The sequence below is a fragment of the Papaver somniferum genome, chromosome 5 (assembly GCF_003573695.1).
Source record: "Papaver somniferum cultivar HN1 chromosome 5, ASM357369v1, whole genome shotgun sequence".
In the NCBI taxonomy this organism is placed as follows: domain Eukaryota; kingdom Viridiplantae; phylum Streptophyta; class Magnoliopsida; order Ranunculales; family Papaveraceae; genus Papaver; species Papaver somniferum.
In genome coordinates this window covers 155,400,149-155,418,799 of record NC_039362.1, presented here as the reverse complement: position 1 = coordinate 155,418,799, position 18,651 = coordinate 155,400,149, and the positions used below count along the sequence as shown (strand labels likewise).

Genomic DNA, 18,651 nt, shown 5'->3' with positions numbered 1-18,651 from the left:
CCTGATTTTCTGACGAACTTGATGGAACTTCTCATCGACATTTATCCTGTGGCAGGCTACATTCGGATCTATTCCAGGCATCTCAGCAAAACTCCATGCGAAAACGTCTGCGTTTTCCCTTAGCAATGTAATCAAACCATCACGTTCGTGTGCAGGAAGATCTGCTCCTACGAACGTTGTTTTGTGCTTCTCATCTCCAATCTGGACCTCGATCAGTTTCTCAATTGTTAGAGGCTCAGCTGCGTCCTCTCCCATATATGATTCTAGAGGGAGAGGATTCTGTAATTGTTATTTCTGTTCAACTCGTAGGATTTGGTTCCCGCTAACTTCTGACTTCTTGTACTCATCCATAACACTCTCGTGACACTTGTGGGAGGCCATCTGGTCGCTTCTAACTTTCACGACTCCTTCAAGGGTAATAAACTTCAGACATTGATGATATGAGGATGTGACTGCACCGATCTCATGCATCCATTCTCGTCCTACAATCACATTGTAGGGAGATCTACAGTCAAGCAACAAGAAATTGGCTAAAAAGGACTTGTCAGCCACTGTTATAGGTATCTTCACTTTTGCAATCGCCTTTGTAACTTCGCCACTGAAACCGATAATTGGATTTCCATCCTCTTCGATCAAGTCGTATGGGAGATTCATAGAGGAATAGGCTCCTGAAAACAACACGCTTACTGAGCTTCATGTATCCACTAGAATCCGGTGTACGTGAAACATGCCAATCCAAGCAGTTATAACGATAGCATCATTGTGAAGAGCATATACACCTATCATGTCTGCTTCAGAGAAATCGATCTTTGTGCATCCAAGCTCCCTAATTTCTACTCCATTTCCACTGACAAAATCAATATGATTAGTCAAGTACCATTCTTTTAACTGCCTGAGCTTTCTCCTGGTCTCATTTTCCGATGTCCGCCTGGTCATCGAATGGATCCTGGCGTGACTGACGTTAATCACATGTGATGTGCCAAACTTTTCAGGACCTTTCCCGAAATCCTTTTTCACGTACTCTTGTAGCTTTCCAGCATCTATCATTCGCTGAACCTCGATCTCGTGCCTTTCAGCTTCGCGTCTTCTGCGCTGTTGAGAATGTTAACAGAATCGACCCTTCGTACAGTCTGTTTGACTACTGCCATAACTCGATTTGGTAAAACACGGTTATCTTTTCTCGAAACCCTTGGTCGGCGCCAATTTTTGTATGGTAAAATATTCTTCTACCTCAAACACGAATTTAATGGTGATTTGTTGAGAATTGATCCGCTGTTTTTTCTCCAATTGAACAATGTAGGGGGTACCTGCAAAAAACCCTTCGATGCTTAAGTTAGCTTAGGTTTTCACAGATTATTTAGTGGGGAAGATTGCATACCTTTTGGGGATGTGAACCCCTGTATTTATATGGTGCGAATTAGGCCCACAACCTAATTCTGTAATGAGTATAAATTGTAATTATTCCTCTGCATGCCTCTCTGTAATAATTTCCTTGCATGCCTCCTTGTGATAAATTGCATAGCTGGCCCTTGCATGTCTCCTGTCATGAATTGTATTGACTGGCCCTTGCATGCCTCCTGTCATGATTTGTATTGACTGGCCCTTGCATGCCTCCTAAAACTTCCTCTATGGTTATGGAATTAACCAAGCCAAATAATGCAAAGGGTTGGCCCAAACAATTAGGTGTTCACATGCCAAGCCCAAAGAGAGAGGTGTGCATAATCCCACAGTGGGGCATGAATATCCACAAGGCAAATCAGAAAGGGGTGGAAAAATCCAGTGAGCCATGGCTTGGCTCGTCTAGCGAGCCGACTCAGCTGAGTTGCCTTGCTTGGCTCAGTTGGGGTGAAAACATCCCACGTATAACTCAGAGGGGCAGATAAATCCAAGGGTTATGGAATTAAATTACACCGTGATGCGCTGAATCAGGGCTATGGGATTAAGTTGTGCCACGATCCACTGAAACATAACTATGGAATTAAGTTACGTCGTGATGCACTGTAACAGAACCAACTGGCCGGCCGGATATGGCCGTCGGGTTTTGTCACCGACATTGAAATATGCAACGGAATTTTCTGCACAGACGACGTGGCACTCTAGTGATGACGTGGCAGTCATTGGTTGGTCAGTGGTAGTGACGTGGCAGATTGATGATGTGGCAAGCGGGCTACATTCCTTTACTGGCTGACCAGGTACCTTGCTGACGTGCCACGATGACACGTCAGCACTCTGATGACGTGACATGTTGACAGGTCAGCACTTTGGTGACGTGACACTTGCTGACGTGGTGTATCGGCACATCAGCAATTCAGTGGCGCAATACTTTGCTGACATGGCACTATGCCATGTCGACACTTTGATGACGTGGCATGTTGACACGTCAGCTCCTTGCTGACATGGCAAACTGGGTTGAACTTTTACTGAACTGTCGTGCTGAGGTGGCACTCCATGTGCTAACGTGGCGTGATGATGGTTCTTCTTATTTGCATGATTCGAACCTATGCACATGGGGTCTTATGTAGGGTGTTTGTGAGGCCTAGTTAGCCATACTTGGCTTATAAAGGAAGAATGCTGAGGCCCATTGAACCATACTTAGCTAACAAGAAGAGCATTTTAGGCCTAAGTAAGCCCATTTCTTGGTGTAAATGTAATATGGTACAAACAGATCTCTTGAGTCGGGCAAAACTTGAACATGTTTCAGCTCAGCCTGGAGCTTATTTATGTTTTCTTAGATGTCTCCAAATTCCATTATATTCCACTGAGAGAGAGTGATTCTAGTAAACTTAAGTTTTCGTTGAAATCGAAAAGCAGGACTACCAAGAATATTAATATTTCAAGCTAGGTCCATTTGGTCATTAAAGGTTTCTTGATTAATCCGAGTACCGAAAATTTTAAAAAGTCTCCCACAGATGTTTAGGAATAGGATCAGTCAATAACATGACAGGAAAATGGTCATAAGCAAATTGAGCTGAAACATGAGTGTTCTAGGTTGCGTTGAACAAAACAATCCTAGCCTTTTTAATTTCAGTGCCATATCTATTATTAGACCAAGTAAAATATTTTCTTTTATAGTCAGCGTCAACTAAACTAGAATCTCCTACCTTCTCCCTAACCCAACTATCTATACTATTAGAATTAGTGCCAATATGAAAATTCAGATCACCTGATACATGTTAAGGTTGGTTTATATCGCGACTAAGCTCATGGATGAAATTCGATTGATGTTTATCAGGATTAAGGTAAGTATAACCATACATGAAAGACATAAGAACCTCATGAGAATTAAGATGTATTTTGATCAAAGCATATATTATGTTATCAGCATTAGCTATTTCAAAAGTAATTCCATGCTTCTTCCACTTAAGAATCAAACCACCCGCTAAGCCAACTCTACTTATATAATCATAATTTATACTATATATTATAACAGAGAGAGAATGCACTCACACTTCTATATATTTTCACACTATCTTATATTTTGGGCGCCTTTTTTCCTAAAAAATCCTAAACGATAGGGGATTTGAAGCTAATATTTTAGGGATATATTATTCTTGCAAAACTCTACATACCTCCCAAAAATGAGTAAATTATGGATACCAAACCTCTCAATCCATCCATCTTAATTTTAACGGTTGAAACTCCGTAAATTTTCGACGATTAATTTTCAAAGTAGTAGATGTTGGTGCTATAAGTTTCGAAATGTGCTCATTTTTAGTAGGAACGTAGAGCTATAAAGGAAAAACATATCCCAAAATATTAATTTCAAATCACCTATCATGTAGGACTTTTTAGAAAAAGGACGTCCAAAATGTGAAATAATGTGAAAATAGAAGTGTGAGTGGATCCTCGTTGTTACAACATGAAAGGAAAACAAGCTATATACAAAAGGGGTTGCTCTCCCTTTGGGTCCAAAAAAGGGAGCCCCATAGTAGTCGTTCAAAAAGCACTTTAATTTTCAACAAAATCAGTATAATATGTCTGGGAATCACTTGTAGTCAAAGAATGTCTATGTCATCCTCATCCATGCTCGAACCTTGAAAATGAAAAAAATTAAAATAATAAGAATAATGGTGTAGTGGGATTCTCATTCTTCTAGAGACAAGTAGCAAAAATCTCCCTCTACTTTCCTTCCTTCTTCTTCTTTCTTCAGTGATGGGAATGTGGGGCACAACCAATCATGATGCTCAGCATCAGCATTTGGTGCTTTTCTGTATCATTTCTTACTCCTATCTCTTCCTTCTTAACTCCATCTTTGCTGCAACTGTGTCAGTCATTCCATGGCTTCACAATCAGGTATGCTGTTTGCCTTTTTCACTCATCAACTTTCTTTCTTTTTTGTGCTTTTTTTTAACTGTAACTTGTGATCTCATATCTGTACTTAATTGGAGTTCAAATAGTAAACAAAATAAGTATTTTTGTAGGATTGACAAAATTAAATTTGCAGCAGTACTGTATAATTTAATTTCTTGGATAAAAATACATTTTTGGTAGTTTAAAAAGGGGTTCCTTTTTTATCCAATATTTATAATTTTACATGAGTATTGCAGTAATGAAGTTTCTGATCAGTTTACTTGAGTGGGTGTGTGTTACTTGGAAACTTAGGTTTATACCTGTATTCATCGTTTTCTGCTTTCGATTTTGATAGCCATCATTTAGGGATGCCCTACGAATATGAGGTCATAATGATATTATTTAACTGTAGCATATTTCAAGAGGAAATCATTAGTAGTTGAATTTCTAATTTTGAAGTTAAAGAATACAGAAATCCTTTTTTTATAAGATTTGTGAAAGGTGTGTGTTGAACTCTAAAACACTTCAGGCCTTGGGAGATGATACAGTTAATGATATCTATCAAATGCAGCAAAAACACAGATGAAACTTAAATTGGAAACTTCTTGTTTTCTTTTTGTATAATACTATGTGAAATGGTAGGGAAATTGTTAGAATATATTAGTAAGGAGTGTAATTAGATATTTGGAGCCATGTTAAAGGTTACTTAGTCGATAGCAAAATTGCTCCGTTTAGCGTTCCTACTTGAAGCTTTACACTGTCTGATGCATTTTATCCCCTGCAGAGTTATTATACCAGTTCAACAATGACCTACATGCCTGTTTTTACTACTACTCGAAATTTTCACCTCAGTTCTTTCCTTCATCTACCATTTGTTGAGTGAAGTTTAACTGCATAGAATTGACTGGTTCAATCCATTTCTTCTATTTCATAGAAATCTCAAAAACAGGAAAATGTGGGGCTGTGGTGCCCTTGGGTGGTCTTGTCCTAAAACGTGGAAGTGGGAGTGGAGTGGCAACAAGGTTGCTTTTCAGTTGGAAGATCTATTTGCGGTCAATGAACCTGTGTCTAGTTCTCTTGAATCTGTTTAGCTTCTGTGACTCATCTGTTAGACCTGATGTCGAAGGTACACTAAATTCTTTTATTTTGTTACTTTTGGATATTGTGATGAAATTACCTAGGACATGGACAATGTTGGGTTGGCTGGTAAATGTAGATTTACTCTTAACTGTTTTGATGCGGTACGATAAAAGTTTACAATTGTATTCTCGTCAAATGTTTCATTGGACAAGTTGTAATGTTGTGACAAAACAGTCCTGAGACCCTATAATCTAATCTGCCATGTGCCTGCTTCATATTTTCTTTCTGTTGGCACAAAGTCCTAGAAGCGTGATAATTACCTTCAGTCACACAACAGTAGTTTCAACTTCTTGCTGACGTTTGTTGAAAATTTGTCAGAACTGTAATTAAGTTATATATGCTTCAGCTTGGTGGGAATGTGGTTATACACATATATATTCTCATCACAAGCGCATCTAAATCCCCTGGTCTTATCGTGTCTGGGTGTGTATCCAAATTACTGTTTGATTCTAATCACCACTTTGGTGTCTAATTAATATTCGAGGATAAAACGTGCATGTACGGAACGGTGTTTCCTGAATGTGCATGATGTACTGGTAAAAGTTGGTCTAAAAAAATCAAATTCAGATGAGTTGTGATGCAAGTTCATTCCAGTAAAGCTCACATGATAAGATTCAGATTGTCTTAGATACACGCCACCACATACTGGAGTTTCTTGTTGCTGACTCCTGCTAGAGTGGTGGGTGCTTAGTAATTTTAAGTTTGTTTTGTTTTTTCAGGGGAAGCCTTGGTTGAGCTTTTAAGAAGTCTAAATGATTCGAATAAAAAAATTAATGACTGGAATGATTTCTTTGTAAGCCCATGCTTTAGCTGGTCTCATGTTACTTGTAGGAATGGAAATGTCGTATCCCTGTAAGTGTGCTTCCTCTTACTCTTGTATCTATGGTTAAACAAGCATTTCAATGATCTTATTAAGTAAATTAAAATTTTACACTTCCTACCTCCCTGTACTTGGTTAAAAGTCCTTAAATTTAGTTTTTGAATTCTTGTTTGCAGGAGTTTGGCATCAAATGGATTTTTGGGAACTCTTTCACCTTCCATCACTAAGTTAAAGTATCTGGTTAGCTTGTAAGTGTTCTTTTTGATGTGGTCGCTTTCCTTACATAATTGGGTTGCACTTATATCACATATATAAAATATTTCCAAAAGACCTATTTAGAAAACCATGTTTCGTGTTATTCTTTGTAAAATGGCGTTCGTTCATTTATATGGATATTCTATTGCATGCAGGGAATTAGAAAATAATCAACTGTCTGGAGTATTACCTGATTACCTTGGCAGTATGCAGAGTCTAGAAATCCTGAACCTGGCGAGCAATAACTTAACTGGGCCTATACCAGCTTCTTGGGGGAAACTTTCTAAGCTAAAGCATTTGTAAGCCTGCTGGTTCTCTTTCCTAGTGCTAATGCTAATATGGTCATCCATTTCAAATTTTATGCCATTTAACTTAACCAAACTTCTCATTGATAAACTTTTCGCTCCCTCTCATGTTTCCACGAGATGGTTATTTCTGCTCTTACATATATGTCCATCATTTTATGTTTATTACAGGGATCTTTCATCCAACAGTTTGATTGGGAGGGTTCCACCTGAACTGTTTTCAGTTTCTACATTCAAGTAATTCTCTTTGTTTTGTTTAGTTTCAATGAGGGTGTAGTTATTTACTTTTAATATGTGGCCATGAGGATATACTATCTTAATGTCTATTGGGTCATGTTGTTTCCTTTCTTATTCACTTTTGAGAGATGCCAATGTTGTGGCCAACCATGTGCGTTAAGCTAGAGTGACATTGACAGCACTACTGCTAATGCTAGCTGATGGGGAATTTCTTTGTATATGATCTTTTTGTGTTATACTCAACCTCGACTCTAGGATATACATGCAAGTCGTTGTTGGGATATCTGATATGTACGGGCCTTCACGCCAGATAAAGAGAGACCAAAGGCACAGTATGACAAGTCGTTATAAGATTAGTAATAGCTTTACCTTGAAGAGCCAGTTTATTTCGGGGGGAACTGAAAACTGACTAATGATTTGTATTGAGTGGGTGATACTCTAGTTTCTTGTTCTGAAACATAATATCTTGTGAATATATTCTCGGATTTATGCTTCTAGCGAGCTGTTTACTCTTACCTTTCCAGTGCCTTAAACTGAATACCAGACGTCTGCTGTCAGTTTTACAGGAAATCGTCTTGATTGCGGCTCTACCTTGCAGCAGCCATGTGTCTCAAGCTCCAATTTGCCAGGTCTTTTTTCACTCCTTGCAGTCTGATATTCATCTCTTTTTCTCTCCATGTTAAGATTTAACAACTATTTCGATCTTTATGTTGCCAGGTTCCGTTAGCAAATCAAAGCTTGGTGTTGTTGTTGGCACTGCAGGGGGTACTGCACTGCTACTTTTGAGTATCGGAGCTCTCTTTGTGTTTCTACGACGTCAACGTCTAGCACATGAAAGAAATGACGTCTTTGTTGACGTGGCTGGTAATTTCTTTTTTTCTTTCTTGTATTATATTACTATACTCCTAAGGACCGTGTAAGCCAATGTTGTGGACATGTGGGGCTCTGCTGAAAATCATCAGAGAAAATATTTTGTGGAGATGTTCTACTCACTTTTTAGATCATCCTGCATAATTATTGGTCAGTCTGAAAAAACCGACCCCACTGTTTTGTCATTTGATAATGTTTTGTCGTCATGTCACGTTGTAACATTTAGTGATGGCATTGAGAGCATGGTTGTGGGCTGATGGCTGATTTACTTTGTACATGACATCCTTCCTTTCAAACTAAGTATTATCCAATTCTTGTCACAGGCGAAGAGGAATGCAAAATTTTCTTTGGGCAATTGAGAAAGTTTTCATGGCGCGAGCTGAAAATCGCGACAGACAATTTTAGTGAGACTAACGTGATTGGTCAAGGAGGATTTGGAAAAGTGTACAAGGGGGTTCTCATGGACCATAGAAAAGTTGCTGTTAAACGACTGAGTGACTATCATAACCCTGGTGGAGAGGCTGCATTCCATAGGGAAGTTGAGCTGATAAGTGTAGCCGTTCACCGGAATCTTCTGCAATTGATTGGGTTCTGTACCACCTCCTCGGAGAGAATTCTTGTTTACCCATTTATGGAAAATCTTAGTGTAGCTTATCGCTTACGAGGTACCGTCTTTCTCTTTCTATATGTATATATTGAGTTAGCTAAGCTTCTGCTGTCCAGATGGGAGTGTCCTAACATGTACTCTTCCAGTTTTATGGTATCTAACTTTCTGCGCCACAATTTATGTGTTGATTCAACTGTCCATAGTTCCTTTTCATTTCATTGTACTAGTTGCATTCTTGTATATAAGATGCATATTTACCTTTTGTTCACTTTATCCTTTGGGTTCTATTCGGCAGATTTGAAACCTGGTGAGAAGGGTCTGGACTGGCCCACAAGAAAACATGTTGCTTTTGGTACGGCCCACGGCTTGGAATATCTTCATGAACATTGCAATCCTAAGATAATACACCGTGATTTGAAGTCCGCCAACATACTTCTAGATGATACTTTCGAACCGGTTCTTGGAGATTTTGGGCTCGCAAAACTCGTTGATACAAAATTGACTCATGTTACAACCCAAGTGCGTGGAACTATGGGGCATATTGCTCCTGAATACCTTTCCACTGGTCGATCATCAGAAAAAACAGATGTCTTTGGGTATGGCATAACACTTTTAGAGCTTTGTACTGGCCAGCGTGCCATAGATTTCTCAAGGCTTGAAGAGGAGGACGATGTTCTGCTGCTTGATCATGTATGTATTCTTAACCCAGCCTTCTTCAGTTTTCATAACAACTTGCTAAACTTCATACCAATCGTGTCCATCTGCACTTCTCAAATCTACTATTAAACTTGTTGATGTTGTTTGGAATATTGTCTCGACTCATGAATTTCATTATTTGATTCTAATTAATAGGTGATAGGTTCATGGAATACGTACAAATAGAAGCGAAAAATTTGTCACATAACCCATCTTATTGCAGCATAAATGAAATTGTGACCTTACAAGTTTGATATGTGGGGCCAGGTTATTTTGCTTTCACTTAGGGACACCTGTATATACTTGTCATCTTCACGGAAGGCGGTCAAGATTTGATAAGCTCATGAAACATAGAAGTGCTCATTGTGTGCCTGGCTAATTTGAACAGTGATTAAGATTAAGATTCACAAACAAATTTGAACAGGGATAATTAGCTACCGAACTTCTTATTGTTACAGGACATTACTAATTTGCTTATTCAATAAGCGAGGACATGGACAACCCTAAGATGCCGTACAACTTGAAAATCAAAACTCCTACTGAGGTTTCAGCCTTTCAGGGTACATACGCTGATACGGTGAATTGACCAAGGATTCCAACAGTAAAAATGGGATGAGTTACCTTGAGGTAGATCAATTTACTGACAAGCCTTTGCTATTAGCTAACATCACGAAATGTTTCACCCTGTTCCTTGTCCATCTTCACAGCATAACACCATAGGTGTGCCAGCAGGTGTTATCTGAAGCCTGCCTCTCACAATTCATTTGGTTTTTCTGTAGAAAACTCTCACCAGCAGGAATTATAGTGCTTAGTTAGATGCTTAAATATGTGTGTATGTGATCTCATTAACATCCATCCTAGCTACAAGATTTTTTATGTAACTTTATGAATGAATGAATATGAAAGAACTTTCGACTATTATGTTATGTTAAAGCGATATTTAGTAATTGTGATGCGTGTTTCTCGCTGATAGATCAAGAAGTTACTGAGAGAGAAGAGGCTTCAGGATATTGTCGATGGCAACTTGAAGCAAAATTATGATCCAAAAGAAGTGGAGACAATCATTCAGGTTGCACTACTGTGCACTCAAAGCTCACCAGAGGACCGTCCGAAGATGGCCGAAGTGGTGGGTATGTTGCAAGGAGTTGGGCTAAGTGTGAGATGGGCAGAGTGGGAGCAGCTTGAAGTGGTACGAAGTCAGGAGTATTCAGTCATGTCCCATCAGTTTATCTGGAATGAAGATTCAACACAAGATCAAGAAGCCATACAGCTGTCCAAAGCAAGATAAAAACCTGAGATGCTCAATAATTTCAGGTTTTTTCTTCAACCGAGGGAATGAGAAAATTTTACATGTTTCTTATAATGGCAATTGCAAGATGAAACTTAGCTTATATAAAGACAACTCTCTTTATTGATGTTTAGAAAATCTCTCAAAACTAAACACAAGCTCTAATCTTGTTCATATGATCAACCACAACTTTGGTGAGAATATATATATAGAACTATGAATTCCTTTTCCTAGTCCTATTACCTTATTACATGTCTTTCCTTTTCTTAGAATTAGATGACTTCTAATTCCCTTAGGATTACATCAATTGCCTTTTCTTATCCTAACCAACTTGTTAGAGATTATCTTAGGCTTAATGTTGAAGTTTAACCAACATTCTCCCCGTTAAGCTTCAACCTTACCCGTGACATATCTTGTACTCCAATCAGTTGTCTCATTTCTTCAAACTTGATCCGAGCTAATGCCTTTGTCAATATATCTGCTTTCTGCTCAGTTCCTGGTATGTGTTCAACGTTGATGATCTCCTTCTCGATACATTCACGTATGAAATGATACCTTTTGTGAATGTGTTTCGTCTTCCCATGAAACACTGGATTTTTAGTGAGTGCAATTGCAGACTTATTATCAATCTTGATGAGAACTTTTTAAGGTTCTCTTCCTTTGATTTCACCCAACAGTTCTTGAAGCCATATTGATTGTTTAGTTGCTTCTGTTGCGGCCATGAACTCAGCTTCGCATGATGACAGAGCTACTGTGTCTTGCTTCTGTGAGCACCATGTAATAGGTGCTTCACCTAGATAAAATATATGACCAGTTGTACATTTTCCATCATCTTGGTCAATATTATGACTGCTGTCACTATACCCAGCAATTCCTTTTGATCCTCCTCGACCATACTTCAATCCACAGCTGATTGTTCCTCTTAGATATCTCAATATCTACTTTATTACATCACCATGAGACTTGTGTGGACTCTACATATAACGGCTTGCTACTCCCACAAAGAAAGCCAAATCTGGTCTTGTGTGTAATAAGTATCTAAGGCATCCAACATTTCTTCTATAACTCGTTGAATCAATCTCTGCTTCTTCTTGTGCCTTTGAAACTTTAAGTCCAAACTCCATTGGTATCTTAGTTGGATTACAAGTTTCAAGTCCTGCTTCTTTCAGAATTCTCCTTGCATAAGCTTCTTGTTTAATCTGAATCCCATCTACTCCTTGATGGACTTCTATGCCAAGGTAATAAGTGAGTTTTCCGAGGTCTGACATCTCAAACTTTGATGACATTTCTCTCTTGAACTCATTGATCACCTTGAGAGAATTGCCAGTCACAAATAGATCATCTACATAGACTGCAATTACTAGTAGTGTCCCCTTTTCTTCTTTTCTGTATACAGAAGTTTCTTTAGAACACTTTATGAATCTCATTACCTTTAAGATTTGATCTAACTTTGTATTCCAGGCTCGAGGGGCTTGTCTTAGACCATAGAGAGCTTTTGACAACTTGTAAACTCTATGTTCTTGTCCCTTTACTTCGAAACCTTCTGGTTGTTCAACATACACATCTTCACTTAGTTCGCCATGCAAGAATGCCGTCTTTACGTCTAAATGATGTATTTCCCAAGAGTTTGATGCAGCTTCTGCTATTAAGAGACGAATTGTCTCTAGTCTAGCAACTGGTGCGAAAACTTCATCAAAGTCTATGCCTGATTCTTGAACGTATCCTTTAGCTACAAGTCTTGCCTTATATTTGTTAATAGTTCCATCAGCATTTCTTTTAACCTTGAAGATCCACTTGAGGCCAATCACTTTTACCCCACCTGGCTTATCAACTAGAAACCAAGTCTTGTTTCTGTTGATTGAAATAATTTCTTCTCTACATGCTTGTGTCCATTTAGTCGAGACCTTTGCTTCATGAAAATTCCTTGGTTCATCATTAACAGAAAGTAGCATAATCTCACATTCTTTTGCAGCTTGAAGAACATAATCCTCCAAATACTGTGGCTTTTGTATCTGTCTTGTTGATTTTCGTAGTGGAATGGGTTGAGTTATTTCATCGATCTCCTCTTCTTCTTCTTCTTCTTCTTCTTCTTCTTCTACTTCTTCGTTATTCTCAGTGTTTTCATTATTCTCTTCTTCTTCTTGATTAACATCATTGTTTCCATTGGTATTGATGATTATGGGTCCTTCGCCTTCATCAATTACTTGACCCTATCTCATGTGAAACATTCCTGGATCCCTACTTGGTCCATCATTAGTTTCTTTCCAGTTCCAGTTTGCTTTTTCATCGAATACCACATCTCGACTCATTATTACTCTTTTCGTTGTTGGATTGAATAATCTGTAATCTTTGGATCCAGGATCAATTCCTAGATGCACAAGAGTCTGAGATCGATCATCCAGTTTCTTAAGAGTTGCAGAATCAACTTTTGTGTATGCTTTGCAACCAAACACTCTTAGATGATCTATGTTTGGTTTTCTCTTTCGCAAACTTTCATATGGAGTCATGTCTTTCAGAGCTTTCGTAGGTATCCTGTTTATTAGGTATGTGGAGTGTCATACAGCTTCTCCCCATAGATAATTAGGTACCTGCATAGACTTTAAAGAACTTCTTGCCATCTCCATTAGAGTCCTGTTTCTCCTCTCCAACACTCCGTTCTGTTGTGGTGTATATGGTGTTGTGAGTTGCCTTTTGAAATGTTATGGTAGCCCTCGAACCATCTTGTTCTGAGACACAGTTTTTAAGGTTCTGAAACTTATGTGTCCTAACCTTGCGTGCCACTTCCATGTCTGATCTTCCAGTCTCATATTCAGACACAATGGCTTTCCAATCATGAGACTTATCTTGTAGAGTCTATTCTGTGAGCGTGAGACTCTAACTAAAAGTCTTCCACTTGGGTCATGAACTGTTAGATAATCTTGTCGCATTCTAACATCACATCCAACTTCTGTAGATTGTCCTAAACTTAAAATGTTGCTTTGTAAGTTTGGGATGAAGTAGATGTTTGTGACAAGCTTCTGTTCTCCGGTCTTGCTCTGAAATAGAATTGATCCTTTCCCTTCAATTTCTACAGAAGATCCATCCCCAAACTTCACTTGTCCTTTGATTTTCTCATTGAGTTCAGAAAAGTAGTGTCTCTTACCAGTCATGTGATTGCTGGCTCCATTATCTAAATACCAGATTCCTTCTTCTCCATCCTTTGATTCGTAGTTCTTTGGTATTAGTTTCCCTTCGTTTAAGAATACAACTTTGTGCATGAAAAGAGATGTATCTGCTTCCCTTGTTTCATTCTTGTTTGCTTCTTCCATCTTTTATATTCTTTCAGGGCATACAGAGGAGAAGTGTCCTGGTTTATCACATCTGTAATAAATAATGTTTAATCTATCCTTCTTTTCTTTCCCTTGGTTTTGATCATTCTGACTTGTTGTTCTATCTTGTGAGTTAAACCTTCCTCCCCTTCCTCGGCCTCTGTTTACTCTACCACCTCTTCCTCTTGTCGCAGAGTTTTGTTGGTAAGAGTTTGTGTACAAGAGTTTTCCTTGAGTTTCTCCATTGTTTTCTTCATCAAGGATTCTCTCTTCATATGCTTTTAATCTTCCAATTATATCTTCATAGCTAGTCTTATTTAAATCTAAGACTTGTTCGAGAGAAGCTATGATATGAATATACTTGGATCTTGGTAAACTATTGAGAAACTTCTTTACCAGTTTATCTTCATCAATGGATTGTCCAAGTGACGCAGCTTTTGAGGCTATCTCTGATAGCTTTCCTGCAAAGCTATCAATAGTATCAATGTCTTTCATCTTCACTCTTTCAAATTCAGACATTAAGGTTTGCAGAAGGGCTTCTTTAACTCGATCAGCTCCGAGATTACGTGCCTTTATTGCATCCCAAATTTTCTTTGAAGTTTTCTATTCACCAACTTGTAGAACAAGACATTCTGGTATTGCTTGAAAGAGTAATCCAATGGCAACATTGTTTTTTTCTGGGTCCAATGTACCAGGTTCAATTGTTTCCCAAACTTTGTAGATTTTCATCAGTACCTTCATTCTCATGGCCCATACTGTGTAGTTTGTGGCGTTGAGGATTGGAACTTGTATTGATGGTGGCGTGAACTGTTTTGCATGTATGATGGTGCTCTCGTCTCCCATGGCTCGGTGTAGACTAGCTCTGATACCAATTAATGGCAACTGCAAGATGAAACTTAGCTTATATAAAGACAACTCTCTTTATTGATGTTTAGAAAATCTCTCAAAACTAAACACAAACTCTAATCTTGCTCATATGATCAACCACAACTTTGATGAGCATATATATAGAACTATGAATTCCTTTTCCTAGTCCTATTACCTTATTACATGTCTTTCCTTTTCTTAGAACTAGATGACTTCTAATTCCCTTAGGATTACATCAATTGCCTTTTCTTATCCTAACCAACTTGTTAGAGATTATCTTAGGCTTAATGTTGAAGTTTAACCAACATCTTATGTATACAACCTTTTAATATTCCTGTACATTTATCGCAACATGTGCTTCCTAAGTCTTTGCATTTGTGTAACTGGTGCAAAAAAAAGAAAGGTTGTTTTCTTTACAAGAGTCTGCCAGACTCGTGTAGCTTGTAGCTAACATCATCACTACATACTGTCACCCACAACAGATTGTGGGATGATGCACATAACCAACAAAAACAGAGAAATGAATTAAAAACATAGACCAAGAAAGAGCGAGGCAGATAATCTAGTCCGACTCTTCAATAAAAAAAAATTGATAACCTTTTCTTTTTTGTGTAAATTAAAATGCATTCCAACCAACTAATTTAGGGAGTTAGAGTTAGTAACCCTTACATCATTAATAGTAGAGTCATCTAATGTTGGACAAAGGGACTCAACCCTAACATTATATTTATCTACTTCTAAGGCTTGCACAATACAAGACGGAGGTACATTCCTCCAGTTAACAAGAGTACGAAATTGTTTAGCCTCTTTAGCAAGAATATCGGCAACATTGTTTGTCAATCTAGGAACATAAAAAAAACCCAAAAAGTTTTGACAAAGATTAAATTCTCTTTTTACTTCATCCATAATCTTCTGATTTTGCCAAGTGATTTGAGATGGTTTCCCATTCAGGTAATCAAAGATGTTCTTACAGTCACCTTCAACACTGAAATCTGCTATTCCTTCCTCCACTGCCCAAACTGCTGCTTGTAAGAGCCCTAGAGCTTCTGCTTCTTCTGGGGTTGTGGCTGAGATGGGTCCTGCTCTGCCCTGTTCGAAGTTCCCTGATAAGCAAATCAAATCAAATACTCTCTTCATTTCTGGAAAAGAGTTACTATACCTTTTAAACACTTCATTTCTAGAAAAGAGTTACAAATCTCCAGGTCCAGACGGAATTTTTTAAAAGTTGTTGGAATACCTTAGGCCTATTCGTATGCACATGCCAAAAAAATGGTGTTTGGCATACCAGGTGGCATGGCAAACCATTTGCGCCACTATGGGAAAACCAATAAGCGACTGAGTTTCTATAAGGCGATATTCATAATATCGCCAGCGATATAGTTTGTAACGCTGGAGATGTTCTTTCTCTCGAGCGATTTAAATAATACCGCTGGAGATATTATGATTATCGACCAGTAGTTATTTTGCAACGGCTATGTTCCCCCCAATGGTTCATATATATACGCCTTTTTACTTCTCCAGATAACTCACCCATAATTCTACAAATATTTCACCAATTTCCTTTTCTATATTTTCAATTTTAGATTTCATAATCATCAATATGGAGATCCAATGAATAGAGGAATATTATTATGAATCGGTTCAGATTACAACAAGAAAGGTATCGTAAGAGGTTGTAAGAACTTGATTATGAGGACAATCCTTTCGCAATCGGTTCATTATTAATGCAACATAAGCGGCCACTTCCTTGTTGATTACAATGAAGTGTTCTGACAATACTTTCGCATCACGACCATTGATGTTCATGGTTTGTTCTTCATAATTCTTAAATATGTTATCCTACATGGTGTTACCATGTTGTTGTCCACCGTTGATACAATCTTGGGTAAAAAAACATAATTATGACAAATACATTCATCTTCTGCCAAGGTGTATTTTGCACCACAGACTTGGGTTTTTTTTAGCTTTGCCTTGACTTTGAGATTGTGAATCCATTTCACAAGAAAATATAGATAGTTTTAGATTTGAAAAAGATTGAGAAATTGGAAAATTCTATAGAGATTTAGAAATTATGGTGTGAGTTAAAATGAGTTTGAAATTATATATTTATAGAGATGAAAAACTGTAGTCGTTGGATGATGAATTAATCAGCGATAATCATACAAGCGAGCGGCAGCTTGACTAGCGCTGGCGATTGACTGACCAACGAGCGACGAAAAGACCATCGAGTGATGGAATCTCTATCGCTCGATGGAAAATCTGTCGTGTATGCCTATATGCCAGGCCTGACATATAGGCATACGAGTTTGGCAGTTTGGCATACCCATAGTGGGTGCATATATGCCAAATATCATTTTTTGGCATGTGCATAGGAATAGACCTTAAAAGAAGTCTTAATGAACAAGGATTTTCACAGGTACGGGTCTATTGATTGGAGATTTAATTGTTCTTTTATTACTCTAATCCCCAAGAAAGAAGACTCATGTACTCCTAAGGACTATAGACCTCTGAGTCTTATTGGTAGTGTGTATAAAATTCTTTCAAAATTACTTGCTGAGAGGTTGAAGAAGGTGATGCCAGACATTATTTTTGACTTCCAAGGAGCTTTTATTCATGGAAAACAAATTCTTGATGGTGTGCTTATTGCAAATGAATGTGTGAATAGTAGGTTGAAGGCAAGAAAACTAGGAATTCTTTGTAAGATTGATATGGAGAAAGCTTTTGACAATATCAGTTGGCAGTCTTTATTCACAATTTTGAGCAAGCATAAGTTTGGCGCTAAGTGGATCTCTTGGATTAGATGGTGTGTGACTTCTTCTTACTTATCTGTCTTGGTAAATGGCAGTTCTACAGAAAAATTTAGACCTAGTAAGGGGTTAAGACAAGGAGATTCTGTATCTCCTTACTTATTCTTATTAGTGGTGAAGGTGTTATCAAAATTGATTAATGATGATGTTGCTAAAGGGCAATTGTCTGGTTTTCAGGTAATGGAAAATGGAATAATAATCTCTCATCTCCAGTTTGCAGATGACACTCTAATTTTCATAGATGCTACATTGGAAGAAGTGAGAAGGCTTTTAATTATCTTGGCTGTTTTTGAGGTCATCACTGGTTTAAAACTCAACTTAAATAAAAGTATTATCATAAGTATAGGAGCATAAAATGTTATTGATATTTTGTCAAAAGAGCTTGGGTGTAAGACAGAGAAATTGCCTTTTACTTATCTTGGTATACCAATAGGTGCTCACTGGAGAAACACTTCTGTGTGGGAGTATGATTTATGAGTCCTGATGTGACGAGGTCACCCTCGTGATAGCTTTTGTAAGTACTCACCTTGTAACCCTTGGATGTAACATCTTAAATATGTATACATCAGATAAAAAAATAAATTTTTATTTTTATTATTATTATTTTTGGTATGTTTATATTTCATTTAATTTGCTCTTTAGTCCCTCTAATATTTCAAAAATTTAATGTTCCGCCCGTGAAAAACCTAAAACAAGTCATGGGTTTTTCTGGTTTGGAACATGAAGGAAGATTTGATCAATTTCGTGATGACTATCAATCGGTTTATCATATGGGGAAAACGAATAACAACGGTATATTGCATCTGGTTACTCTTCAAGTACAAAACTCCATGGTTATCCTTTTGGCTTTATGCATACTAGTAGTCGGTAAATCCTGACTATGATTTAAAGACTTAAAGGCCTAGAGGCCCTAGACAAATAAAGCTTCCACGTTGAATGGTAAGGAAACCCTCGCTTCTTATTGGCCGAAATAAACCTTTTTTGAGTTTTGTGAAATGAGCGTTTTGGTGAGGACACTTGGCAACGTATGGTTGGTTTAAAAAGAATAAGAAAAAAATTAAAAAAAAGAAACCAAATTCAATTTGGAATTTATAAAGTGACAATATTTAGGTGAGGGCACTTGGCAACATATATAGGGGAAAAAATCCTCATATTTTCTGC

General features: G+C 37.8%; 2 protein-coding genes across 3 annotated transcripts; one reads left to right on the top strand and one right to left on the bottom strand.

Moving 5' to 3' along the window:
* Positions 1 to 288: 288 nt before the first annotated feature.
* LOC113279909 lies at positions 289 to 1,047 on the bottom strand. Its single transcript, XM_026528552.1, has 2 exons — positions 732 to 1,047; positions 289 to 668 (listed from the first exon to the last, which is right to left on the bottom strand). Exons 1-2 carry the CDS (start codon positions 1,045 to 1,047, stop codon positions 289 to 291), a joined length of 696 nt encoding a protein of 231 aa, XP_026384337.1.
* A 3,056-nt stretch (positions 1,048 to 4,103) lies between these two features.
* On the top strand, positions 4,104 to 10,641 carry LOC113283297 (probable LRR receptor-like serine/threonine-protein kinase At5g63710). 2 transcript variants are annotated; one of them, XR_003327425.1, is made up of 12 exons: positions 4,104 to 4,293; positions 5,225 to 5,416; positions 6,150 to 6,282; positions 6,427 to 6,498; positions 6,661 to 6,804; positions 6,982 to 7,047; positions 7,606 to 7,676; positions 7,765 to 7,911; positions 8,241 to 8,582; positions 8,820 to 9,214; positions 9,679 to 9,847; positions 10,194 to 10,333. XR_003327425.1 is itself a non-coding variant. In XM_026532504.1 (11 exons), exons 1-11 carry the CDS (start codon positions 4,278 to 4,280, stop codon positions 10,506 to 10,508), a joined length of 1,893 nt encoding a protein of 630 aa, XP_026388289.1. In that variant the 5' UTR covers positions 4,107 to 4,277; the 3' UTR covers positions 10,509 to 10,641. The 2 variants fall into 2 exon arrangements, 1 of the variants encoding a protein (XP_026388289.1); XM_026532504.1 differs by lacking the exon at positions 9,679 to 9,847 and having other exon boundaries at positions 4,107 to 4,293; positions 10,194 to 10,641.
* Positions 10,642 to 18,651: the final 8,010 nt, after the last annotated feature.

Bases quoted from the DNA above. Each gene is read 5' to 3' on its own strand.
- LOC113279909 (XM_026528552.1), bottom strand. From the start codon at position 1,047: ATGATAGATGCTGGAAAGCTACAAGAGTACGTGAAAAAGGATTTCGGG. The intron at 669-731 runs GCATGTTTCACG...TGTTGTTTTCAG, and splicing joins CGTTATAACTGCTTGGATTG to GAGCCTATTCCTCTATGAAT.
- LOC113283297 (XM_026532504.1), top strand. The intron at 5,417-6,149 runs GTACACTAAATT...TTGTTTTTTCAG, and splicing joins TGTTAGACCTGATGTCGAAG to GGGAAGCCTTGGTTGAGCTT. The intron at 9,215-10,193 runs GTATGTATTCTT...TCTCGCTGATAG, and splicing joins ATGTTCTGCTGCTTGATCAT to ATCAAGAAGTTACTGAGAGA.